Source organism: Podarcis raffonei, chromosome 5 (assembly GCF_027172205.1).
Source record: "Podarcis raffonei isolate rPodRaf1 chromosome 5, rPodRaf1.pri, whole genome shotgun sequence".
Taxonomy (NCBI): domain Eukaryota; kingdom Metazoa; phylum Chordata; class Lepidosauria; order Squamata; family Lacertidae; genus Podarcis; species Podarcis raffonei.
The window spans coordinates 58724105-58751659 of NC_070606.1; the positions used below are offsets into that span (position 1 = coordinate 58724105).

At 40.1% G+C, this 27555-nt stretch overlaps 1 protein-coding gene across 9 annotated transcripts in view; it reads left to right on the plus strand.

The window, feature by feature from the left end:
* The window catches only part of BTRC (beta-transducin repeat containing E3 ubiquitin protein ligase), a 115740-nt gene that overhangs the window by 39624 nt on the left and 48561 nt on the right, over nucleotides 1-27555 (plus strand). For 4 of the 9 annotated variants that reach the window (XM_053389411.1, XM_053389414.1, XM_053389412.1 and 1 more), the window contains 2 exons: nucleotides 14193-14270; nucleotides 23023-23112. The exons of 1 other annotated variant lie outside the window; for it this stretch is intronic. In XM_053389411.1, the coding sequence (XP_053245386.1) occupies nucleotides 14193-14270; nucleotides 23023-23112 (168 nt within the window). Of the gene's footprint in view, nucleotides 1-14192; nucleotides 14271-23022; nucleotides 23113-27555 lie in introns of those variants that run through there. 4 more of the 9 variants (XM_053389413.1, XM_053389416.1, XM_053389417.1 and 1 more) reach the window with 2 other exon arrangements.

Sequence of the window (27555 nt, forward strand, 5' to 3'; positions counted from 1 at the left end):
AATGCCTCTATTGGAGCTGGAGCTTCCATTCTGACATATGGTCATCTAGGCTGCAGTTAATAGATGGGTTGTCATCTCAACATCTTCTTGCGGTGTGGCATCTAAACAATATACCTAAAGGTGTGGTGGGACTGCAGCACTGCACCTGACCTCCATCCCGTTGAGTTGCTGCAGCTTATGAGGACAGAAAGGATGAGGGGTGTGACAACAAGTGCATGATGGTGCAAACACAATAGTCCTGCTGGCGTGTTTGCACTATACTGACCTTGCTGCTGCTGCTGCTGCACGCCTCCCTTTTTCCATTCCGGTATGCTGCAGCGACTCCGCAAGAAGGAGGTGAACGGCGCAGCCCCACAAATGATGCCATCTACTGCTGCCTGAAGGGTCTTTGGTCATTTGCATCCAGTGATAGCTCTAATTTCCATCAAGACCGAGTTCCGATGTTCTAGTTTTGGACATGTCCAAACAACAGCAACAACAATGGAGTGGTGTTTGACAGCACCAGCACATAAGAACAGCTTTCTAAATCATGCCAGTGGCCCATATAGTCCATCATACTGTTCTAACAGTATCCAACCAGATGCTTACAACCACATATTTCATACATTAGAATAAATTATATTTAGTCTTGTGGACATTGAGTACCTTCTAACAGGAACGAAAAAAGGAACCACCAGCCAGCGTGTCTATCTGTCTCTGTCCTCAACCACACTCCTTTCTTTTTTATAAGTTCAGTGACAACATTCACATATAATTTGTTACAAGGTTAGCAAGTAAACAGTGTCAGACGCTTCTGAACCCAGTATCAGCCATTTCAAAAGGCCCCCTGAGCACCTTATTTTCTTAGATTTATACTGCCTTTCTTCCACCATGGAGTCCAAGGCAATGCCCCATCCATGTACTGAAACAGATCTCCTTTGCAAGGTGGGGGGTCTCATGTGCCTGACATACCCTAACCAAGACATTTAGAAGGTTATCCTTTATTGTGGCAGCTTTTTGTAAACTGCAGCCTACTTTCTATGCAGGAAGTTTCCTGTCTACTGTGCTCATCTGATGTCATTGATTGGAGTCTACAAAGGCTCATGTTGCACTTCATCAGATACTCTCTGTGGCCAGGAAACTTCCTGCATTTGAAGTAGGCTGTGGTCTACGAGTGCTTATGCCACACCAAATTTCTTTATTTTTTCAGTCCTGCACAATTTTGTCATTTTGGCTGCAGCTGGCTAATTTAACTTCTTTCCTGTACATTTGTTTCTGCACATGGCAATTCAAGATGATCAGCTGACGCATCCCTATAGAAATGAACTGCACTTGCATCTGTTCAGTGCTTTTCAGCATTGGATTCCAAGGGGGAAGATGGAGATTTCCTGAGATTATAGATTTCTTAAATTTAATCTGGGCTGATGAATTGATTTACAATAGCAAAATGTGCACCAAATGCTTATTCAACAAAGCTTACTATTCCTAAGAGTTTTAAATTCAGAAATGGTAGAATAAGAAAAAAAGACACGAAGAAGCCTGAAAAGAATGAGGCTGACTCAGCCAAGGTTTTCACATTGAAGCTTCATTTGGGGGTTGGGTGATCTGCTAGATATCCTCTTGCTGAAGTGTTAGTCTTCAAGGAATTATTTAGCTTAAAATAAAGCTTTCGGAATCAAGATGTAAAATTTCTGGTAACGTTGAAGCTATTAACATTTTAGGAATGGGTGAGATTGAAGTATATCTCACACAGTAGTAAAGCATGTTGCAAATAAGAACATGAAATGAGTTATGCCTAATTTAGGTAGCACATGATATCTTTCACTTCATTTAAAATTATACATTCTTTAAGGTTTTTTTTAAAAGAAACTCAAACAATAATTACAAATATACCTAGTGTTAGAGAAGGAATTCTGCACTCTTCAGGTACCTAAGTGCATTACCTAACCATTTAGCAAATAGGATGCAAAATAAAATAGAAAGTGAAAGTCATCTATATTGTTAAAAACAGAGAGGAAGGTCTATATGTGTTTATCTGTAGAAATAGACTGTAGACCTCAATATGGCCTTGCCCAAATGAAAGAAACATCTGGCCATGGAGAAGTTCTGAAAAGGAATTAACAGACCACATTAAATGAATATTTTGTCAAACTGTTTAACCATGTTGTTATAGCAATCACACTGTTTTTAAACAGAAAGTGTCATCACTTTGTAATGGTCATACTAATTGTAGACAAAACTAGCCATCTTGAACCAGTGTGTCCATGTCCATATACAAAGATTATTTCTCCTCTGATTGGAATTTGTACATTGAAAGACACACAGTTTCTGGTTTATTTTTTGTTCCTTTCTCCAGATTTTGTAAATTTAATTCCCCTCAACCCTCCCCTTGGGCCTCAGAAAAATGGTGGTGTGACTAGAACCTCATTTCCTGCTTTTTTTCCTGGACTGCAATGCAGTGACTATATAGCCCTCCTTTTTGCCTTGCTCTTGCCCCCAACTACTTTATGATGTCACTTCATTACTAAAATCTGATCAGCTTTAAAGCTCAGGTTTTCCCCGCTTCCAAATTATAATGCGTGTGAATTTTTGACTCAAAATCCCAATGACCGGAAGGTACATATGAGTGCTGTACGATACTTAAGTGCTTGTTTGGGCACAAGAAATTCTGTATCTTTCATTATTGAACCAGCATCTATTAAATGTATTCCAGGATTAGTTTTCTATTTGAATGTGTGGAAAAAGATGCCTAAATTCCATTACATGCATTTTTGTAAAGCTTCAGTTGAGATAACCACACAGAGTTCTGATCAGAAATGCTTCTGTCACCCTAAAATAAACAAAGCAAAATCAGTTTTCTCATCTGTGTGCCTGAAGTGAGTTGTAATGAACTCATATTGGTCTCTTGGCTTTCCAAAACTGTTTTGAGCCTTCCGAGTTTGTCTTGCTCTGACGTTTATCCCATGTGGCAAAGCAGAGTCTTGCATAATCAGTCCACTTTAATCAATAGAATAATTGATAAACCAGCTAAGATTTAAACTGATTATCTCCCCAGTGGAACTCCCCTGAGGGCCTGGGCCTCTCTAAATTTTTGACGTCTGTTGTGTACCTTATGTATGAAGTGTGGTTTGAATTATCTGTTTTTATTTGCTTAATGATGGGAGGGTGTTAAAGTCAAATGTTTAATTAACCCAGCAATGGGCTGCGCTGTCTCTTACACACGCACCCAGCTGATTGAGATCTCTCTCGGAGAATACTGAATAGGAAGGATAATGTGGCACTCAGACGGAAGATTGCTTTTTCAATCCATTTGCTGGGTCACTGCTTTGAATGTCTTATTGGATGAAAGGCATTCAGCCCAAGGGAGGGGGGGAGCCCTGCATTTAAGTACATTTTGTTTCTCTCCTGGTCCCCTCCCCACCCAGAAGTTAACTAAAACAGATATGTTGTAGGTTTAATAGGCCATTCATGTCCAAGCAAGGGAGTGTGAATAGTGGCTTTTAATACACCCTGGCTTAAAGCTGTACAGTTTTCTTTAAAAACCAAAAATCTGACTGGCCTTTAGGTACAAAAGCTGTTCTGTACAAATATTCCTGCCTTCCACGTTGCTGTAGTTTGATGGAACCAAAGGGAAACTAACACCCCTGTCTCAGTCAGTGAGGAAATGTTTATTCCTTTGGAAACCATTATTTTGATGGATAGATTGCTTTCCAAAGTTAGATTTTGTTAATTGAAACCCTTGTTTTTAAGGATTCGATCATAGTGATGTAGAGGAGGGTACACCATAGTAAAATAGCAATGGATAAACAGCACAATAGAGGAACGATGCATCATAAGTTGGCAACATGATTTGATTCGCTTGTAATTTTGTTCCATGCTGGGTGAAGTATGTTTGATTCCCCCCCGCAACTTTTGCTTTGGAATCATCCATGTGCTGTATCCTGAAAACAGAGTACAGTATGTTAGAAGAGGAAAGAAAAGCTACCATATGTGTTTTGTGGTTGCTTTTTTATTTTATTTTACTTTATTTATTTTACTGAGTTTTTGTGCAAATGCAAACAAGACTCTACCTAACAAACAAATCTACAGAAAACAAAGAAACAAAGCAAAGTTTCTGTGGTTGCTTTGTATATGTGTCTGTAAGCAAAATCCTGTGCCTTTTGCCCTGGTGATCTGCCACATCCCCCTAGCACAATGCATTAGTAGTCTGCTGTCTTTGTAGCTGGGTGTGGGGGTCAGCTGCTCCCTTAACCTGGCCAAGCAGCCTCTCTCAATCACTGGGCAATGAGCAAGGTGAAGCAGTAGTTCTGTTCTCTAATGATATGTAGTAGCTTCCCCCTCAGTCTGTCCCCCATTCTTAATAGCAGGTCTCACAGTGAATCTTAAATTACTGTGGGATCTTTCACCCTGTTATAAAACTTTGTAGGTGGCTCTGCTGTGTTAGGATTTATACACACATCAGAATGGGATAGAGTTGCATACAGTAGGTTAGGGACTACTTATTTCAAAGAGCAAGACTGATTTCTAGACTGCTAGCTTTGAGGGAGTGATAATTACACACTTAAGTGATGGGCAGTAACTTCAGTGCAGAAAGCAGGTAGTATGCTTCATTAGGAAGAGGGATGAATGAGAAGGGTGGGAGGAGAGGAATTGGAGCACCCCACATTGTTTGACCATCACAAGTTGAGAAACGGGGAACAACAGCTGAAAGCTATGGAGTGCTTCATATTTTTGTATAGAGGGTAGCTTCTGGTGTGAGTCAAGGGTTCAGATAATAAGGAAAGGAGCTTGTAGGTCAGCAAAAAGCTAGACTGGATGGATCGGTCTGTTTTCAAGTCCATATCATATTCATGCACAATTCTTTAAATATGCTTTAAAATTTGAATTTGAATTTTTTTATCATAAATAAGTATTTAAATACATATTTTATCACAGTGTACACATTTTTAAATGTATGCTATATTTAAATACTTTTTAATGCATTTTGGTACTTTTTTGAATTGAGAACTTCATTAAAAAATTTAAAAATATGCAAAATCTGAAACATGATCTTGTTCCATTCCACACATTAATCCAAGAAGTGCAGATCAGAGCGGGTCATATTGGAATTCACAGAAATTGAATTCCTCAAGCTTCTGTACCAGGAACTCCTCAAGAGGAACTTATCCCTGTGCTTATTTCCAGCAAGGAGCCACAAGACATTGTCGATCAGCTCTATAAAAATTATTTTTCTTGGCTACTTCAGCTCTTCAGATCACTATGCCGCAAGTACTTAGGTGTGACTTACAAAGAGATAGTCAAGGAAAGAGGTTAAACAAGCAATAGGCTTCAAAAGGATTCCGTATGTGCTTGAATCATACAGTTCATGCATTTCCATCACATAGTTTTACCAAGATCTAAGTTTGAATCCTCACTCTCACTTTTCTCCCAACTGGTTGCTGTTTTCAAAGGGTCGCCTTGGGTCAGGCCCATTAATGCCCATGGATCTGAAGGTGATCTTGGCATTAGGTTATCAAGCAGGGAAGTGGGTTTGCATAACAAGATCATGAGGACCTAAAGATGGTATAAGATGTATGGAGTTGTCAGAAGGAATGCTGGATATGTTTTATGGGGTAGGATTGGTAAGAGAGTTATGGCTTCAGCTACTTTTAAGAGACATTGGATCTGGCTTTGTATAGCAGATACAAATACAGTAGTACCTCTGGTTACGAACTTAATTCGTCCCAGAGGTCCATTCTTAAGCTGAAACCGTTCTTATCGTGAGGCGTGCCTTCACGAGTGGGGTTTCCCGCTGCGCGCCTGCCTCCAGCACACGATTTCCATTCGCATCCTGGGGCAAAGTTTGCAACCAGCAGCAGCTACCTCTGGGTTAGCAGAGCTCGTAACCTGAAGCGTTTGTAACCAGAAGCGTTTGTAACCAGAGGTACCACTGTATTGGAGTACAAGTTAGAAAGCTGTATCTGGAAAGATTGATACAGAATGTACAGTGAAGCTAGCCTACCTTATAATGCATTTTTCAAGTGCCTGCAGCTCCCATGCATATTAAGCCATAATATTGAGAAGAATCTGTGACTAGAGAATTTTAATAAATAAAGTGTTTAAAAAAGAATACCTCCCCAGACAAGAGGCTCCTGCTGCCTCTTGTTAGTGATAGAAATATGTTTTTGATACCCCTGTGACATATCACTATTGGTTCAAAGTCTGTTTTTGTGCTGATCTTTCTCTACTCAGAAAGTGTTCTTAGACAACTTGTTTTCTTCATGAAAGTTTTAAATTACATTGCAGAGGGGAGAATGAAAGTGACCAATTCTTGAATTTGATGCTTCTTCTATGCTTTTAAAAGTATTTTAAAAGTATTCTATGCATTTTAAAAGTATTGTGTGTTTAAACCATGGGTAGGCAAACTAAGGCCCGGGGGCTGGATCCGGCCTAATCGCCTTCTAAATCCAGCCCACGGATGGTCTGGGAATCAGCGTGTTTTTACATGAGTAGAATGTGTCCTTTTATTTAACATGCATCTCTTTATTTTATTTGTAGGGCATAGGAATTCGTTCATTATTTTTTTCCAAAATATAGTCCAGCCCCCCACAAGGTCTGAGGGACAGTGGACCAGCCCCCTGCTGAAAAGGTTTGCTGACCCCTGGTAAACAAAGATATGAAAATGGAGCAAACAAGCAAAGATTCATTCCAGTTGCATATGACCTGGTTTCCCTCTTTGATGTAGCATTGTTGCAAGTTAAAGCGGAGCCCACAAATTGTACCTTCCAACGTTTTGCAATTATAGAAGGCCAAAGCTGGATTTACATAAAACTTCAAAGAGTAACTTTGGGGGGAAGAACAACACAGTAGGGGAGAACATATGAGCAATGTAGAGAATAGAAATAGAGATTTCAATAGATAGTAACTTATAAACATTTCTTGGTTGGTATTGCAGTTTACCTATTGTCCTATTATTCTAAAAATGTGTTGGTAAATATGGTCCAATGTCCTTTAGCCAGAAAATTGTATAGTCAAAAAAGGTAATAAAAATACATAACTGTATTTAAAAAGAAAACCCACAAACAATTCCTTAACATTTCTGTAGTTCTAATCTTAACTTCTTGTTAGGAAAATTAAGAAACAGCTCCGCTTAATGCAGATGTCTGAGTTATAAAAATAACCAGATGTCCTGATTAGCAGAAGCAAATGTTCTTCACTTAATATGTGGAAAATTATACTCAGAAACTCTCTGGATATATACTTGTATAAATAAGATGCTATTGAAGTGAACTAGTTAACTAGCTTTTAAGGTTCAAAACTGTGAATATTTTAAAATGTACCACTTTTGTTCCTTTTTAAATTCCTAGGAAATAAATATGAGCCAGGAAGACTTCCTTCTTTCATAGACTCTGTTTAATAGATAAAACTTAGTGCTCTTAAAATAATCTAGGTTGTTTCTTTTTATTTTACAAGAATCTGGCTATATTAATCTTAGATGATTTTGAAAATCTTTTATCATTTTCATGCACATGGGCTTTTATACATGCCGTTGTATGATACTGAAGTATTTTAGCTGTAATCTTTTCAATAAATGAATAATTTGAAATTAAGAAAAAGAAGTGGCCATTGACTTTGCTTTGTGTTTTGGTGAAGTTTTGATGTCCATCTCTGCAGTGACAATGCTGTTGTAGCATTTTTAGATATGGCTCAAAATAATAAATAGGTTATATTATGAAGTCAATACTGTGCTTCAGCATGGTAAGAAAAGTACCGTTTCATATTGTCCCCTTCCACCACCCTTATAGGAATTGCTTATTTGTTTCTTTAAAACTTGCCTTAAAAGCTAGAGTTAGACACATGAGTGCCTGTATTTTTCTTTTGTAGGAAACAAACTCATTTCCTATAGCACTGGATCAGATGACTAGGGAGACTACCTGTAAAGATTTTTACATTCCCACACTCTCCCTTTAATTGATGATAATGTAAATTACTGCCATATTTGTGTAAACATAAGCCTCTTACAAATAAAATCTGCAGTTACATGAAACTTCTTAAAAGCTAGGAAAATGCAGTTTGCATTGCTGGTTTGTTGCAGTGTGTTTGAATGTTCAGAGAGCAGATCATTGACACAGTTCTCTTTTTGGGGATAATCTTCAGGGCTCAAGCCATTCTCTATAGTTTGGTGAACTAGTCTGAGGTTTGTTTCTGTTTGGCATTGCTTCCTGATTCTTATCTTCAAAACCTTAACATTGCAAAAGTTGTGTTTTGGCCATAAGTGTGTTATTTTTCTTGAGATGAGAGAATGGAGTCTGTTAAATGATTTAATTGGGTGTTGAGCCCATAATTTTTGTAAAGAAGTTTACATTTTCTTTTGCACGAGCTATGTCAGTTTTCATACCAGTGCTTTTTGAAGGAGCTGAGATTTATAATCTGCCAAACTGCATTTATGAAATCGGGATGCTGACGGTCCCTTTACAGTTGCAAGGCTCTTGGACTCATCTATCACTTACAAAGGTTATTGGAAAGGGACTATAGGAATTTTACTCTCCTGCAACCATTAGATTGGCATTTATTTCCCTCCTTCTCTTTAATCCATACTATGGCAGAGTCGCAAAAGTAATTCAAATGAATTTTTTCAGCCCTTACTTGCTTACCCCCTGCAGTGTCCCACAAGATTATGAAATCCAATTTGGGCACAAAAACCTCTCCCCTGGACTACCAGGAAACCTAACATCAGCCTGCCATAGTGCCTAGAATGTTGTGTTTGACCTTATAGATTGTCCTTGAGATACTTACGGAATTAGTTACAAACTGACTCTGCTGCTGCTGTGTCTCAGTTTTATAGACCAGAAATGCTCATGTCAGGCTATACATGTTTAATCCCTACCAGCTCATTTCATTTCTCTTCTCATCTCCCTCTGCCCCTGTTCCAGATATCCTTGTCTATTCATATACATTGGCTTGCATAAGCCTACTTGTTTGGAAGAGATTTGTTTGTCACCAGAAGCTCTGCTAAAATAGGGAATGCACATGACAAGACATTTGTAACTGCTTTTCTCCCCCAAAAGCAAGCATGCAATTTTTCTTATTGGTTGCAGGTTTTAAAGGCAATAGGATGTTTTAAAGACCAATTCTGGCCTCTGGGATAATGACAAGTGTTTTGCCTGCATAAACAATATATATTTTTCCTTTGAGGTCTCCACACACCTAGTTTCCCTCAAGCTCATCATCTCTGTCAGGTTAATCAATAGGCACCGTATGGCAGAGGGTCAGTAATCAGTGTCATCATGCCTTTAAATCGTGTTGAAAATTTGCTTAAAGCCTGGGCCAATTAACATCGAGATGATGAATGGATGGGTAGATGGGAAGAGCCTTGCGCTTGGGGGCTTTGTGCAAAGGAGATGCTCAGCTGTTGAGCAGCCGACACCAGCGAATAAAATCAGCCATTCATGTGAGCTCAGTCCACCCACTCTTAATGATAATGTCAATCTAGCAAAATATATACACATTGGAGTTGTCATGAGTTCATAAATCAAAGGAGTTTGTCAAAGGCATTCAGATTAACGAGGCAGCAGCAATAACAAGTCAAATTTGCATAGAGAATTGCCCGAATCTCAGTAAATTATGATCCTGTTTTTCATTTGATTATTTGCTAATGTCTCAAGAGGGAGAATGATTATATTAGCATGCAAAATCTACTCCAGAAGTAGGAATCGGAGGTACAGCCGACCAGCACACGACGACAATTAATCAGTTTCTGCATACTAGCATGAACGCACAAGGCCCAGAAATGAACTCCTTTTATTATTATTTCTCCTTGCTACTGATCCAAATGGTTCAGCTTGACAGCGACTTTATATTGCTTTAACAGTGTTCTGAATTGTGCCTGCAGGCAAGACATAGTTATGCAGCTATAACCAACCTATCCATCTGCCAACCAGATTGGAATTCTCCTATCCAAAGCTTCCATTAACCCCCACTGACAGCTCCAAACAGGATTAAGGATTTGAAAGCATAAAAAGTGCTCTCTGCATAGACATGGTTCCTCTCTCACACACAGATAGACATTTGAAAAAGTGCTGCATCTGTATGGCTTTATAATTAGTGCTGGCAAGTACAGTCTTTTCCTCCCCCCACCCTGAGAAGAAGAAGAAGAAAAGCATCTCCGTAGTTGGCATGGTTATTGTGATATCTATTGTGAGATGAGAGGCTGTCTAAAAAGGTGGTTCTGTTCAGCTGATAGTCCTTTGGAATGCTTTCATCCATCCATTGCATCTGATTCCAGCATTTGTTTGGATGGTTTATAGGCATGAAAGTTGCAATAGCACAGTTAAGTTGCTTCAGTGCAACTATGAGGACATTTTAGGTAGGGGTGGCGGCTGAGTTTCCTATGTCATTGATATTAATAAATTGTGTATTGGGTTTAGGGGTAGTACCGGGCGTTGGGGTAGCTATGTTGCCATGCAAGTGAATTCTGTTAATTACAAGTCTTCTCACAGAAATGGGATTTGTCAAGGGTCTCTTTTAGACACTTAACGGTCTAAGATTAGAACATAGGATTGTCTCAAAAACATGCTCCTGTTAGCATTGTAAAAGAGAAGTGATCTTTACCTTGCTGCTCATAGTTCAAGTGTGCCAAACTGTTAAGATAAGAATGAGGATTTTGAACCCCATTCACATGCTCAGCTTTCCCAGAATTTTCTGTACTAGAATCCTGATTATGTTCCATGGAAATGTTGTTTCACAAGAGAGGCCAAAGAAGCTCATACTTCTTTTCAGACTTTCCTTACAGTTATGTTACATATCCAATGCTTGCTTATAGGAGGCATTTTTATTGTGGGATTTTTTGTGTGTCCTCCATACTTCACTGCCCCACATAATCCCACTGTCTTTCTGATAAGCATTTGGTGATCATGGGATAATTCCAAACATTACCTTCTACCAATACCATGTGGGTTGAGCTCAAGGGTTGAGCTGTCATTCTGGAAATGTTGGCTTGCTGAGTGCTAGATGTGGGGGAAGATTACCAGAGCACATACTATGAGGTAAACTGGTCTCAAAAAAGACCTGATTAATTGTGCCTTGTGCTTCATGCCTGAAATTGTACTGCTTGTGAGAGAGATTCCACCTATCTTGCTTTTGTAAAAATATTTGTCAAATGAGAGCAGCCTGGTGAAAAGAAAGCATTCAATCTAGTACAATCAAGAGCTGTCAGCGTTTTCACCCACATCTTTTGGGGTGGGCTGTGGGGAGGCTTCTGCTTTCTCCCTCCCATGTGATTTTACTGCAGTTTTGATTTCCTTGATGCTGTATTCTGTATTCACAGTTTTAGAATTTCACTTAAAACATTCCTTTATTGGTCAATAGAGGGCACCAGCAATTCCTAATTTTTGCTCCCAAGGGCCCAGACCCTAGGCCCCAAATAGTGCTATGAGACCTGATGAGCAGTTCAGTGAGGCCTGCAGATGTACTTATTTATTTTATTTTTAAAATGCATAGCGGACTCTAAAGATTGCAAAGAATTTTCTGTGTTCTAAAGCTTGTTGTCCACATGGAAACAAGATTTCCAGTTTCCAAGCAATCGGTTCCATCTTTGCTGCTTCTTAAGGAGCATAATCTTTTCCAGTTTTCATCCTTTGCCAAGCGTAACTTAACTTGCTGACAAAAGTGCATGAGCAGCGCTCCTTTTTAATAGTCTGCTGTGTTGGTGCAGTAGAATGGGGCGACGGCAAGCTGTGAGCCACCATATGCACTTGGCAGTCATTGTCTGGTCTTTGTTCAGCCAACCTCTTAGTCTTGCCACCTATAAAGATAATGAATAAAACAAAGGTTTCAAATTAGCTGTTTAGTTTCAAGGAAGAAATTGGTAAACTTGAAGCATGTTGGGACAGGCAACATAAAGGCTGTTGAATTCCATGGCATTTGGTAATGCATTTATCCTAGAAGGAAGGCGAAGGAGAGAGAAAAAAAGGGAGCATGCGCTTCAAATATATGTTATTATTCTTGGTGCTGCCACTTGTTAGTACTGTATTCAAGCACCACCCTAAAAGTATAATGTATGTACTAGTTTTACTTTTTCTTCTTCTCTACTTGTGTTATTAATTCCATATTTCCCACCCATATTTTAACCTTTTCATGGACTATGTCCTTCATCATTAGTCAGTCTGTTTCCAGTTTCAGATCCTTCCTTAAAACATACTCTATAAGTAGATTGACCAAGACAGTGGATGGTGCTTTGTCTACCCTTTCCTATCCAGACTCCATTCATGGTAACTCAGTCTTTACCATTTGGGTTAGCCAAAATACCTGTTGGGTAGAAATCCTGTCTGTTTTTATATCCTATATAACGTTCTTTATTTATACCAAAGTCTTCTACTGTAAAAGAGCTTCTGGAACAGCTAGTGTCAGTATGTAGCAAATATATTAGCTTACTAAACTATATTGTAACAGTGGCATGGTATTTTGGAGTTCCTCTGTGTTCCTCTTAGTATTTAGGTTGCAACTCACAGGACTAATTTTGGTCTTTCCACAAAGTCACTGCTTCCAGGAGCTGTTTGCATGCTACATTTCTAAGTCCCATAAAAATATTTTTTGACATTGTGATCCTTAATTTTGTAACATACAGTTGCTAGCATATAAAGCCTGGAACAACTCTGGATTCAAGTACCTAAAGGAGTGTCTCCCAAATAACTACCCAAACCATGTATTACGATCAATGGGCAATGCCTTGCTTTCTGACCCATTTGTGGAAGTGGCTGTTTGGACAATGACATGTGACAAGTCATTCTTAGTGACTGTGCCCATTTATACAATCACAGAAAAATAGAATTGTAGAGGTGGAAGTGATTCAAGGATCATTCTAGTCCAACCCCCTGCAGTGCAGGAATCACAACTAAAGAATGCCTGGCAGATGGCTAGCTAACACCTTTTAAAAAACTTACAATGAAGGAGAGTCCACCACCATCCAAGGTAGTCTGTTTTTCCTAAACAACATTTGGTTGGCACCCATAGTTGATACATTTAAACAAAGGCTGAAGACATTTTTATTTGTCCAAGCTTTTGGATCTTAATGGAAACATTAAGGATAAGTATTAGGACCTGTTTATAACTTGATCATAAATGATCTAGAGTTAGGAGTGAGCAGAGAGGTGGCCAAATTTGCTGATGATACTAAATTGCTCAGGGTTGTTAAAGCAAAAGGAAAATGTGAAGAGCTCCAAAAGGACATCTCCAAACTGAGTGAGTGGTCAGTAAAATGGAAAATGCAGTTCAATGCAAAGTGTAAAGTCAGGGCAAAAGAATAATAATCATAATTTCACATATATTATCAGGGGATCTTTCTGTGGCTGACCAGGAATGAGGAGTCCTAGTGGATATCTCAATGAAGATGTTGACCCCAGTGTGCAGCAGCTGTGAAAAAGGCAAATTCAATGCTAGGGAGCATTAGGAAGGGAATTGAAATCAAATAAGGTGGCGGTACCAAATCTATGGTACCGCCACATTTGGAATACTGTGTGCAGTGCTAGTTTCCTCACATGAAATAAGACCTTGTAGAGTTGGAAAAGGTTCAGAAAAAGGCAACCAAAATGATTGTGGTAGTTGGGATTTCCCAATTTAGAGAGACGGCAAATAAGAGGTGACATGAAGTTTATAAATAGATAGAAAAAAGTTGTTCTCCCTCTTCCATAACACTGGAAGTCATGGATATCCAATGAAGTTGAATGTTCAGCAGGCTCTTCTTAGGTTCTTAACGTTCATTATCAAAGTCATTGAAGTGGAAGTAATTCCATTGTATTAAACCCTAGTATTGTTGTGAGCCAGGGCATCCCACTTTAGTTATGTAGAAGAGTTCAGATCCAGCATTATGGAAGTGCTTGGACACACGCTGGGAATACAAAAAATCTGACTTTGTAATATTTTGAATGTCTTGTCTAATTAGACGGGTATCTGTCATGAAGGATTATGTCTAGGGTCTGTTTATCGTGGCTTGTTGTTTTCCATGATACTGGATATGTCACAGGCTATGCCTATGGCAGACACTCATTCCAATTTATCCAATTGCGTGCCAGACAAAATAAAAAATATTGACGCCTCTTAACAAAAAGAATTCTAAGGAAGTGAAATCTCATAGGTAATGTTGCTGAAAACATCAGATTTTTTGCTTTCTTAGATCAGTGTTGAAAGGAAAATATCTGAATTAATGATTTCCACCTTTTCCCCTCTCATCTGCATAGAATTCATCTGAGAGAGAAGACTGTAACAATGACGAGCCCCCCAGGAAGATCATTCCCGAGAAGAATGCACTCAGGCAGGTATGCACTGAATTTAGGTGTGCAAAACCCACCCAGCCCCTTTACTTGAATGACCTAGAGTCCTTTGACATCCCTTGCAACTTGGAAAGATGCAAAACACATAAAGGAATTATTATTTTTTTCTCTCTCCCTCCCTCTCTCTTTCCTGAAAGAGTATATAAGTTTTCAAGTTACAACAGCTGTTCTTTGGAAGGCACCTTGGAGCTAATTCACATCTTTCCAGAGCAGTATGCAAGCTTACTTTCTTATGTATCGTACATTGCTCCAGTAATGTGCCTTAGAGAGCAATCTTGTGGGTCAAGCAGGTGGTGTGATTCTTTGCTGTGCTAGTAATGCATGGATACTGAATTCCTTGTTATGTGCTGTACAAGTGATCCACGTATTCTGCAACCACCCTTGACCTCTTGGGGAATAGCAAGATTGTATTGCTATCAGGCAAGCTTTCGGACCAATAGGCCTTGATTCTTATGTGTGTGGCCATAACTAAAGGAACAATAATAGGCTTTTCAGTTAATACAGAATTGGCTGCCAATTTAAAAAGTGATTCTTGGAATTTAGATGCACTCCCTTACACACAAGGGTTATTGATGGTTTATGCCATAGTCTTAACCTTCAGCTGCTGTTACCAGTTTGCAGACAGTAGCATTCTGGTTAGTGAGGCCTGGTAGCTGGTATCAACAGGGTGCAGCTGAGATTTTCTTGGACAGTAAATAAAGAAGAGGTATTACTTGGCTGAACTCATTGGAAAAGCAAAGTCAGTCCAAACTGGCCTGCAGGCTATATCTTTGAGATCAGATATGCTTCCAGCCATGTATTTGTGAAATCAATGCTCCTCAGATATGCTTTTTCTTATTTCTTTTTTTCCTGCAGGATCCACACAACACTGTTGGCATCAACATTTCAACCAATATCACTATCCCACCCGCCCTTTAATCTAGATTTTCCATTTCTGGGAAAGATCCAATATTCGGGGGGCTTGTGTGTGTGATATTGCATAAAGGATAAAGCTGTTGCTATTGATCCATTTGTGATATCTCAATATCCCGTTGGTAAATAAATTCCCTGTCTGGATAGTCCCATAGGGACCTAGAAGGAATCGAGAAAGCAATGTGTTTCTTTTCTGAAAAACAGTTCTATTTTCTTCTTTGAATGCAAACGTATATTATGTTCTCCTTTGCTCAGGAGAGGGCAAATTTGTTTGGGGGGGGGGAAATAAGGCTGGACATCCAGCCACTCCTTAAACTTCCTATTGTCCTTTTATTTAGTAAAATGACCCTAAAATTCACAACAATCATTCTCACTCATGAAAGGACAGCATCAGTATGTGATCTGCAAGTATATGAGATAGAGAACTTTTGCAAGCAACATCTGCTTGATCTATGTACACATGGCAGGTATACAGCACTGCTTATTATGCATTGCAGAATTTCCACATGGAGGTGTAACCTATGGTGGCCTTTATTTTGGCTCCAAGCATTTAAAGTGTAAGACTTCTCCCAAATAATCTTGGGAACTGTAGCTGCCCTCCTACAGAGCTACAGCTAAAGTTTCCAGGAATCTTTACGGGAAGTCATGTACTTTAGGGGAAGTCATGTACTTCAAATGTTTAGTGGGTACCTTTGACCACTTCCCATTACTCTTGCATAGAAGCAGTGGCGGAGCTTCATGCTCCAGCACCGGGGGGCGGAGAGCAGGCAGGGGCAGGGCTGGTGTGCGTCCTGGGGGTGTGGCATGCCGCCTGTGGGGGCATGGTGCCCAGCGCAGGCAGGGGGGCAGCCGCGATGGCACCCACCGGGATCACACTGCCGGGGGCGGTGTGCTCCTCCCACACTTCTGTTCCTCCGCCAGTGCATAGAAGAAGCCAGCAGAGAGAAACATAACCTAGTTTAAAGCCATGTACCGTTTAGAGAAGTAAATATAATTAGGTCTTATTAGCATGTATTCTGTGAAGAAAGACTTGGGGGTAAATTGAATGCTGGGGGGCTGTGGGTGGGGGAGGTTGTGTGGATGTGTGTTTGCAGCCTTGGAAAACCATGACAAGGGGACAAAGTTTTTGGCAACTATGTTTAAGCTAACAAACGAATTTTCTCACTGCTAAGTTATAAATTAATTTTAATAGGCTGATCCAGATGGTCCATTTGGAAAATGGATAGCTTGATCTGTTGAAAATTAAACTAAATTTATCTCTCTCATACTTCAAACTGAAGCTAGTGTGAAAAGAGTGCCCATTAAGTCCAGTGAATACAGATGGACCGGCAGGTCACACATGGGACTAATCTGATTCATTTTAAAAATAAATGTGTGAATTATTGAATCAGTCTCCTGGTTTGAGTCCTGTTTTGTGCATGTGTGCAGTCTTTTTAAAACAGACCCTCAAATGCTTCAGTGCCTTTTTAACCTGTATGTTTCCATTTTAAATTCAACGTTCTTGCCAAAAACTGTAATTAGTTTTCAGTAGCCATCATTTAGTGTTGGATCCGAATAGTAGATTGATTAGGTCAGGCATTTGCTATTTTAAGGGCTTCGTCTCCATTTTTGAAGAGCTGGGGCTTAGTAGCTGAGAGAGAGAGAGAGAGAGAGAGAGAGAGAGAGAGAGAGAGAGAGAGAGAGAGAGATCGCTTTTAGAAACCAATGAGGGGGAAGCTCCCCAGGGACCTTTGAGCCTTTTGGCTTTTGGTTGTGTTAAACAGAGCCATGAATGAAGATCTGTAAATTTATTGCAGTGCCATCTGGGTTTTCCCGTTCTTTTTTGTAGGAACCATATTATTGTTGGCTTGTATCTGTCTATTGTAGTGGTCACTCCCCGGGAGCTTGCCCTCATCCTCCAAAGGAAAGTGATGAATAGCAAGGGTCAGCAGGCATAGGTCACAGGGCAGCTGTCCGGGGCTGCCCTGAACTTGATTACCCTACTGTCTTTAAAAATATTGGCACAATGCAGGTTGTTTAAAGAAAGCTTCTCTCTCCTGTGCTCAAATGGGGTAATAATGAAGTGCCTTTTTGCTGTCAAGACTTGCTCTATGGGGTGAGTTGGGGGTGGATCTCTGTGGAGAGGAAATTGTGTCAAAAGGTGCCATGGGGATGTGCTGACAGCAGCGGGATTGCAATGATGTGCATTGCGCTTTTCATCGGGATCATCTCTCCTAAGAGCTTCCCGAAGGAAGGAAAGTGAGGCACCCAAGACCCTACTCCACTCCATCCCGTCCCAGCCACCCAGCATTTTCATGAACTCTTCCTTCAGCAATTTGACACAGAGCTGCAACAATTAGAGGTTGGGGAGGACATACAAAGCCTCTGACATTTTGTGCTGCAGAATGCTTAAAAGTATGGGGAAGCCAGAGCAAAAGAGAGGCAAAAGTAAAGGAACATCGCTTCCTAGTTACTGTAGAGTAGGCTGTAGATGTTTGTGTGAGGAAAAGAGTTGGTGTTTAAGGTGTAATTTGTATCAATCTTGAACGCTTGTTAGGAAAAAGTGACCCAGTATGAAGGGGGAATAGTTATTTCAAATGTGCTTATAAGTTGCTTTTGTGTTTTCCTATCCACTATTAAAGTCCTCCAGAGTTTTATTTCATTTGTACTTGGGGCCAGTTATTATCCCAAATATCACTTGTGCAGAAATCCTTGCATGTTCAGCAGAAATGTTGTCCTTCAGCCTAAAAACTCTGTGGTTGCCCCCTGTCCCTACTTCAATGCTAATCAGGTCTGTCAGATGTGCGGCATTTCTGCATTCCCCCGTAATGGAGTAAATTGCTTGCGTTGTCTATTGTCCTGACCTTTTGTTTCCGTGTCCACTTACAGGCCAATGAACGTGGGTAGTGATAAATAAAGCTCTGAGCAGGACTCTCAAGTCTTTGAAAACAGCATGTTGCCATCTCCCTAGTTATATTTCTTTAAGTGTTTACGTGTATGCTGAATTCTTTTCTCTTGTGTGGCTGGAACCCTGGGGCCTCGGAGCCATGAGAGAGGCCAAGAAGCTGACAAAGTAGCTGTCCCCTTGTTAGCTTGTTCCTTTCTTTTAAAAAACAACCACAAAAAAACCACAAGATGAAACCCATCTGGCTCAGGGCATTACATTTTCCTCCCCCATGCACCTCTATAGATGAAGAGTTTCACCTGCATTGAGGGTTTACATTGATTAGGAAGGGTGCAGTAATTCAACTCTGGCCATCCACTTCACTGATACTTTGCAGTCTTTAAAGGTGCTGACCCATTGAGTTAAGCTGTCAAGAGGAGGATAAAAAAGGAGCTCCGTCCCAGGAGGTAACAGCTGCCAGGTTTTCAACACCTTGTGCTCTGCTGGAGAAATGTCACCAATTGTCAATGGGGAAGAAAAATGACTGACTTGCCTGCCATCTTCCCTTTTAATGACTAGCCTTATAAAATGAAGGATTTAAGCCTCGGAAGATCAGCCACCACAAGGCAAAATTTTCATTGGCAGGCAGAAAATCTAGAGCATTTTAAGGAGGTTCTACATATGCAGTAGCCCTTTGGGGGGAAAGATGCAGTTAGCCCAGTTGGCTAGGGCGACCTTTGAATAATGGGGTATAAGCGTAAAAAGTTTGCGGAAGCCACTCGCATCCAGCATTAGCTTATCTACTTTAGGGGGAAAGGCAGGAGGGGGAGCTATATTCATAAGCCAGTGAACTGAGAGAAAGCATACTGTATTTCTGCTCTTTGGAGGACAATTTGTTTTCAAGCTGCTACCAGATGGCTAAATACCATGACATTTCTCTTTTGTTTGGGTTTTTTTTTCCTGTTTCAGTTTTTGTTTTACAAGCAATTCAGTACTCCTTGCTTTTGTCAATATTGTTTTACTGAATAAGTTTCAGTGGCTCGGGAATGGGACACAAAGTAGCATTGTCCTTCTTGTTTTGATTGATAAAAGAGGACACAAATGTTGGAAATGGGCTGAGCGTTTCCTTCCCCCATTTGTTTTTAGGTTAGTCATTTTAATTGTACTGAGTAATTAGAAGGTACATACAGCCAAGGGAGCATTGTTATGGAAATTGCTCAGGAAAACCCATTCCCCATTTGCCATCACCATGTGTTGAGACAATTCTTCCCTCTAGTGGCAAAATTAGGGACTCTGGCTCCACAGTAGGCAAGGTGTAATTGCAATATGACAAACTGAGCTTTGGGGACGTTTCTGTAAATGTTCTTGGTTTTGGCTTGGCTAGTCTATATTTTTTTTTGCTGACTTCCTGCAGAGATCTTTTCCCCTTCCCACAAGCATTCCGAGCAACAGAGACTAGACATTTTACTTTAAATATAGAAACGATAATCACAGTGGATTCTGGGTAATGCTCTGCAGCTTGACTTAATTCTCATCTTCCTTTTTTTTAATTACCTGTTTATAAAAACGCTTTTAAATTTGCAGGCATTATTTAATACTTTCGGAAGAAGCACCTCATTGGAAATAAATAAATAAATTGCCTTTTTAAAAAATAGTCTGTGTGAAAGACCTTAAGGGTAATTAATGGAGGTCTCATAAGGCCCTGTAAGTGAGATGAAAGCGATCTTTCTGAATCTGCAAGAGTGATTTGTTCGTATAACTTCCCACTTCCACTGAATTCTTCAGAGTCTAATAACTATTTTCTTACCATTTGGCAATTGGCGCTTTGCTGCAAAAGCCCTTGTTTGAACAATGAAAAAAAGAGTTTAATAATCTTGTCTCTGGAAATGACTTGGGGGAAGATTGTGCTCTTGGATTTCGTTGTTGTGTTTTTACTACAATAATATCTTTCTCTGATAAATCATGTAATTATTGACTACAGGGGTGGGAAAGAAATCTTATTGAACATTTAGATTCTCCAATTAAAGTGCTGGTGTGCTGAAAGATGAGATCTTTTGGATGAATTGTGAAATAACTTTTTATTTAGACCATGCAATTGCAAAAGCCATCCATTGGTATAGATGGAAAACTTGGAAGCCCTCAGGGATTCAAAGGATTAAGAGTAGGCCCACTTGATCCTGACATTGGAAGGACCTGTGGACCATTTTATTCATTGCATAGGAACCAACCCTGGGCTTGGTAAATGCATTCAGCAGAGAGCTGCACCAATTCCCGTCCTCTGAATGTTGTGATACGATGTGTGTGTTGGTCATGTTCGTCCTTTGTACCTTTGGGCATAACCTAAAAATGTGAGACCTTAAGATGTTTGTCAGTCAAAGAGATACAGAGTTGTTAATATACGCTGCGCTGCTGTGGAACATAGATATGAAGCAGTTTCTGCTAGTTTAAAGCAGGTAAATTTTTAGTCCTTATGGCTGCAGAGAGAAGGTTGGCCAAGCATTACAGTGTTTATTGAAAAGAGGAAAGATCCATTTCATTCTTTGCTCATTGTTTCTGTATTTTAGATACTCCCTCCTTACCACCTCAGTCCACCTCAAAATATTCTGATTTCCCCCACAGATTATGAAAAGACAATGTTTTACACTTCATGTAATTTTTAAGTGGTACTCCAGACAGTCTCTCCACATCCATAGCAGCATCTGCAGGTGGTAATTTGGACCTTTGTCTGGCGATAGATGCTGCTTTGCATCGCCGAGCTCCTCTCATTGCATTTCTGCTCCTGACATGATTTGAAGCGGTCATACGTTGGTAGATATTTTTTTCCCATTAGTGTGTTTTGCTATAGGCTGCTTAACACTCATCTCAAACAGCTTTTGCAAGGTTAAAGGAATGTGGCTTGGTAACAAGTTTGTGTCATTTTAAATATATACCTTCCAGTAAATAAGGAGGAGCCTAGCAATCAATCCCTTTTAGTGTGTTATATGTTTCACCTGACAACTAAACCCTCTATTGATTAGCCATTACTTTGTTGGATAATCCTGTGTCATTGAAGCCACTGTAAAAATTAAACTCTTTAAAATGTTTTATCCTAGCAGCAGTGTGAAAATTGAAAACTTGTTCAGAATTATAGCCAGCTTTCACCAAAAGGGTAGTTTTCAACAAACTGGTTTATGCTTGCATTCTTTATATGCAGTATAAAACCGTATTAAAGCACTCCAACGCAAAGCTATCTGCCTCTGGCTCAGTATCTGGCTGCCATTTCAAACAGTGCTTCCTGTGGCCTAGAAATGGCCTCTCTTGGTGATTGGGGAGGAGATGCTTGGACAGTTCGGGTTTCTGAGCTAAAATTGAATCAGAAATCCTTTTATAGCCAAAACACGGAGTTTGGACTTCTGTAGAATGATCAATAATGTAACAATCCTTTGTGAATCTCACAAAGGAATACAACATGAGGTAATGACAGGGGTGGCAGTGTTTGGGTGATGAAAAATTGAAAACTTCTAATCAATTTAAAAGGTGCCCCTGATTAATTGGGCAGCAGATTTAATGAAAATGTTTTTATGCCTTTTTAAACACTGTGGCTTGCATCTTAGGAGAGGCATTCCTCCTAAGCTTTCACACAGAAGGGGATGCACAAGATATTGCCTGCTTCAACATATGTGGGCATATTCCAAGAACAAATTACGGGTCTATTCCTCTGTGACTGTGGCTGAAAACGCAATATTATCTGTATGACATACTCTCTCATAGAGATGCTACCCTTAAATTTTACAAAACCACAAAGAGCTTGGGGTCAGGTTATTCGGAAGATCTCCTTGTTCTGTATATATACCTACCTACCCGATGAGGCAGACAGTTACTAGGAAGAGGGTCTTCTCGGTGGTGGCACCCAATTATGGAACATGCTTTATAAAGAGACTTGCTTGGTGTCAGCCTTGCAGCCTTTTTGGCAACAGGTAAAAGCCTTTTTATGCATCCAGGCTATTAAAAAAAAACAGAAGTTGTTCAATCTGGCCATCTCAGTCTTAGGATCCATGCTTTATTGTTTCTCTTCGAGAAAGCATTTTTTTAATGCTACTTTTATTATTTTACATTTTATTCTTAATATTTTATTTTATTTTTAAAATTTCTGTGAGCTGCTTGGACAACATATGTTATTGGGCAGCCAAACAAATGCAGTAAGTAAATAAATAAGCAGTTGTTCAAGCTTCCTCAAGAATCATTGAGCCCAGAAGCAGAAAAGTTTACGTGGCAGTGCTTTGTTTTGTCCAAAGTGAAATAGGAAGGAGCCAAATCCACTATGGAGCACCCTTCCTCATGCTTTTAATTTTTGCTCATTCACAGGAATATTAAAAACACTTTTGCTTCTTGTTGCTGCTGGTTTTTTTGGGATGGAATGCAAAGAGGATCTTTTGCTTTTTTGGTTTTTATTTAGATTTGTGCTCCATTGTGTGTTTTAGTTTTCTGTAAACCACGTTGAAATACTTTTGGAATGTACACCTTTGTAAAAATTAAGTACGGTAAATAATAGCTTTGCTTCCCCAGGGAAATAATAACCTTGTGGAGTGTTACCACCTACCCCACATTTTAACAATTGACAAAATGAGCTTTTGCAGGTGGTGGGGGAGTTTGGGTCTCTGCTTTAAACCACTGCTGTAGAAGAGTTTGGAGTTGGAATATTCCCCCGCCCTGCCCTTAGATTTCTTAATTTAAGAACTTGGAGGTGCATTTTTTTTTCATGGTCCTTGAAATGTAAGGCTCTTGATTTAAGCAGTACAAATCCCTGTAGGGCAGACTTGACCATTGTGTATGATATCTCTATATGACTATACAATGCAGGCTGTCTGCTTTAAAAGTAGAAGCCCATGAATGCAATTAGCTGCTCTAAATACATGAAACACCTTACCTTTAGAACAAATACAGTTCCATTATCCAAACCATTATTTTGTTTCTTCTTCACAGACCTATAATAGCTGTGCCAGGCTCTGCATCAACCAGGAAGCAGTTTGCTTAGGGAGCACTGCTATGAAGACTGAAAACTGTGTGGCCAAAGTAAGTAAAGCTGCAACTGTCATTCTTGTACCAGGTCAATAAGCTGTAAGTTCTCTCTTCATTGGAGAGGCAATTTAATACTGTGCTTTCTTAATGTATCCGTGTAAACCTAATTGAGTCCATAGGGTCTTATGGGAACTTATGTAGTCCTTTATCGATAATGCACATTTTTTTGTTTTAATCCTAAGAATCCCTGCCTCATTAGTTCCCTGCCTGTAAAGGAAAAAGGTGAGATATAAATAAATATAATAATTATAACAATAATCGTTAATTTTTGAAATTAGGATGATAATGTGAAAATTTAGAAATGAGAGTTGAAAATCCTAGTGGGTTTTTTTAAAAAAATCTTATGATTTGTTGGGCCCTTTTAAACAAAAAATCTGCCAAATGTATCTTAGCAATAGCCATGGTAATATGAGAAACGCACAACTCAACTGTTGCACCTCCAACTGGTGGTTTATTTATTTTTATGCTGTCTTTGTCCAAACAAGTTGTCCATGTTTGCTTCCAGCAGAGAGAGGCAGTTGAGTGGGCATTCAGATTGTAGGGCTGCAACCCTGCCTCCTTTCTGAATTTAAGCCCCTGCAATTTTAGACAGGGAGTATATGATATTCTCATACCCCCCCTGCTGGCCACTGTCTCAAGTCACACAACTGGAGCCGAGGTGGGGGATTTGATTCACATACTTACTGCAGTACAGAGACATTGTCAGCGGGTTGAAGACGCATCTGATTTTAAAACAAAGCACTTTCGGAGGAATGGTGGATTGGGTATGTTCCCTTTTGCATTGCCACATCAAAAGAGACATTCTCAGGGAAATGTGCATCCTGTCTTTGGCTTCCCCTGCAACTAAATATAACTCCCATAAAATAAGAACCGTGTCTGAGGGATTGTGAATGACTGGAAAACATTCCAGCCACGATACAGTGTATATAAAAAGGGCATGTTTAGCCTTGCTTAAGCTTCATGTTTCCATTGGAAGGAAGTTCAGGATAGCCCTGCAGGACAGATCAGTGCATGCAGCCATCTGTTAGCAAAACCAGCTGGTGCTTTTGCAGCATCTCTCCCCCTCCTCTTCCCACCCCCAACAAAATGGCTGGTAGAGAAATGATTGCCCTCTTCTCCCTCCTCATTCTTGGGATTTCTTTCTGTAATGCCTTTCCCCCAGAATATGTATTCTTGCTCTAGATAGATGCCATATCCAAGAAACCTTTCTTTAACTTTACTCGAATATAAAAAATAATCCCTTTGGCAGACAGTAATGCCATGCAAATTTTCTCCACCTTTCTGTAAAACTGCCTGTCGCATACAACGTTTCTCCTCAAGTGTGTCATTCTACAGAATCCAACATCCATTTATGTATGGTGCCAATGTGTGAGCAGTCTGAGCAATCGCTCAGTGTGCATAACTCTGTGGGAAGCTTGCTTAACCCCAGACAGAATGAAATTCTCCCTAAGGCCAGATAGATACCTCCGTTTGAATTTTGGCATTCAGTAGTGTGCATAATGTTACTCTGGAGCACCAAGCTGTATGGAGTCACACCCTCTGTGTGCCTGTCTCTGTATGCTTTTGCATAGTTTGCAGCTCAGTGTGGTAGGAGCTTCAGTGAGCTGGTCAGACAAAAGACTAAGCCATAGTTTAGTATTGTGATAGCAAACCTCAGCGGGCCTTATGCTTGCTTTCTCCCTCTCCTCCTCAGGGGCAGCTACAAGGAAGAGTTTGGGAGGTTTTTGCTTCTGTTTTAGATTAACCGCAGCTTGCCTTGTTGTCTAACCTCTGTGAAGCTGTGGTTAATTTTAACTTTGGCTTATTTATTATTATTTTTCTAATTCTAATAATTTATACATAGTTTAATACTGCAGTTGTATTGTGTACAATAGGTGTTATGGAGGGATACAGCATAAAAATAGTTAAAATAAACCATAAGATTCGGGGGGGGGGGAGCCTGCTGAAAGTCTTTACCAAGCATAAAATGTTAACCAAGCATCAGGGAGCAGGCTGCCTTATTTCAGCTTGGAGGGAGCTCCTCAGAATTGGACTCACAATATTGAATGCACAACCAGTAGTTTGTGAAGCTGGCTTATTTCTGCTGATCAGCAGTTTAAGATTAACCACAGTTTAGGGTTCAGATGATTCATAAACTGTGGTTAACATAAAACAGTAACAAAAATTTCCAGTGTCGTCCTCGTGTCCACAGTAGAATGAGGGAAGAGTGTGCAAGCCATGACATACATATCAAGCAAGTGAGTGCAAAGAGTGTAGCTTAGGGTGCAACTAGGTGATTTAGTGGCATGGTGGGTCTTTTGCAGTAAGACTCGGGAAATGTTGGTGGAGCCCAAGTCTCTGCAGTCCCTGTTCCATGTGCTGTATGAGTCCAGTGGAGCAATTAAAATGTGATGATACAGGGTCAGAGTTCAGGCTCATAATTTTGGGGGGGATGGAGACCTTGCGGTTGTCTTTTTCCTAATACTCTGAAAAATACGGCAATGTCCAGTCCTCCTATGGCAGGTGGGGGACATCAGCTCTGTAATGCAAAATGTATCTTCTTAGTTGAGAAGCGTTTTGTGTAGTGTTGTATCCAAACTAATGCCTTGATTCTTACTTAAAAGGTAAAGGGACCCCTGACAATTTAGTCTAGTCGCAAACGACTCTGGGGTTGTGGCGCTCATCTCGCTTTACAGGCCGAGGGAGCCAGCGTTCGTCCGCTTCCGCAGACAGTTTTTCCGGGTCATGTGGCCAGCATGACTAAGCTGCTTCTGGCGAAACCAGAGCAGCACACGGAAACACCATTTACCTTCCCGCCAGAGCGGTACTTATTTATCTACTTGCACTGTGTGCTTTCGAATTGCTAGGTTGACAGGAGCTGGGACCGAGCAATGGGAGCTCACCCCATTGCAGGGATCCGAACCACCGACCTTCTGATCGGCAAGCCCAAGTGGCAGACTTCTTTTTCTACAAATGAGTGTTTCTCCCTCCCCCCTTTATCTGCAAGTATATAGCTGTCTTATTGGAAACCCCCTTCAGGTTCTTGGTTTCAAATTCTCAGCCTGAGATTATAAAATAGCTTGGCAGAGTTTTCCCTGCATGTGCTTCCCCTAGCAGTAAACTTTTCTTCTACGCAGAACTCATTCGTTTGACCAGAAGTTGTGTGTGGCTGGCAGGAAATCACAAGGGAGCTGCACTTACTAAAAGTAGTTTGTAGCACCTTTAATTAAAGGTGTGCCCTCAAAATGGTAGCCCACAAAAATTAGAACTCTGTTAATTTCCCCTGGGATCTTGACAAACATCTATGAGAAGAAAGCCGGAGACAAAAATTAGGTAATGAATCCTCGTCTCTGATAAAAGATATGGTCCTTCCAAGCACTGCTGCACCAGAGTGTTTATTCTTGGGCACATATTTTGCATATTTGTGTGTTGCTGGGAGTGGTGTTCTTAAAATGTGCGGGGAAGCATTGAACTCTCATAGGAAGTAGATATTTCTCATGATGGTGTGTATAGACGAGAACTGCATTACTAGTTCAAAACCTTTTGAAAGTGGAGCTGACGTGGGATATGCATTGCCAAATATCCTGAAGACTAAACAAACCACTTTGCAGAGATTCAGTATTGTAGTATCTGTGAATATATCACTTTATAGGTGAAATTCAGTGGGTGTAAATTGAAACTTAAAGTTCTTGTGGGCCTCCCTTTGTACAGAGGAATCTGTTCCCTTTTGTAGCCCTCAACATCACTCTGCCTTTCCAAAATGAATATTCAAAACTGGCCCAAAAGAATGCATTTTTAAAAAACAGTGTAGGGTACATTTAGATGTGGAGATTGTTGCATTACTTTTTTCTGGTTGCAATGTTAGCACTTCTGTCCTCGTTTCTAATGTTACTGCATTAACTGTTGTGTTCTGAAACTGTGGCTTTCCATATACTGCTGTGTTACACTAAATTCTATTCACATCAGTGAACATGGTGTGACACAACCGTGGACATCATCAAACATGCTGCCACTTTTTATGTGCATGCACTCTTCTGTTCCCCTGTGATTCACCCAGGAAGCTGGCAGGAAAGAACTGAGTGCCAGAATACTGCCCTAAATTTCATCACATAAGCAGCAGTGAAAACCACAGGGAAATTTCAACACAAAACTCCTGTGATTATCCAGGTTAATGGGGTTGCAAACAGATTTTTTTTTCTGGAAGCATTTTGCGTGCAAATGAGTGCTAAACTTCCACTAGATTTCCTGAATTGACATGTGAAAGATCACCTAAAACACTAAAATTATCAGGTAAGGAAAATGGAATAAAGTGCTGTCTGAAGGCAGCCATAGTAAATGCCTGACACTTGTTGACATAGGAAGATTCTAAGAAGATTTAAAGAAGAATGAAGTAGCTATATAGCTGGTAATGATCTGCAAACCCAGTCTGCCAAATCTTTTAAAAGGGATATAAAATCT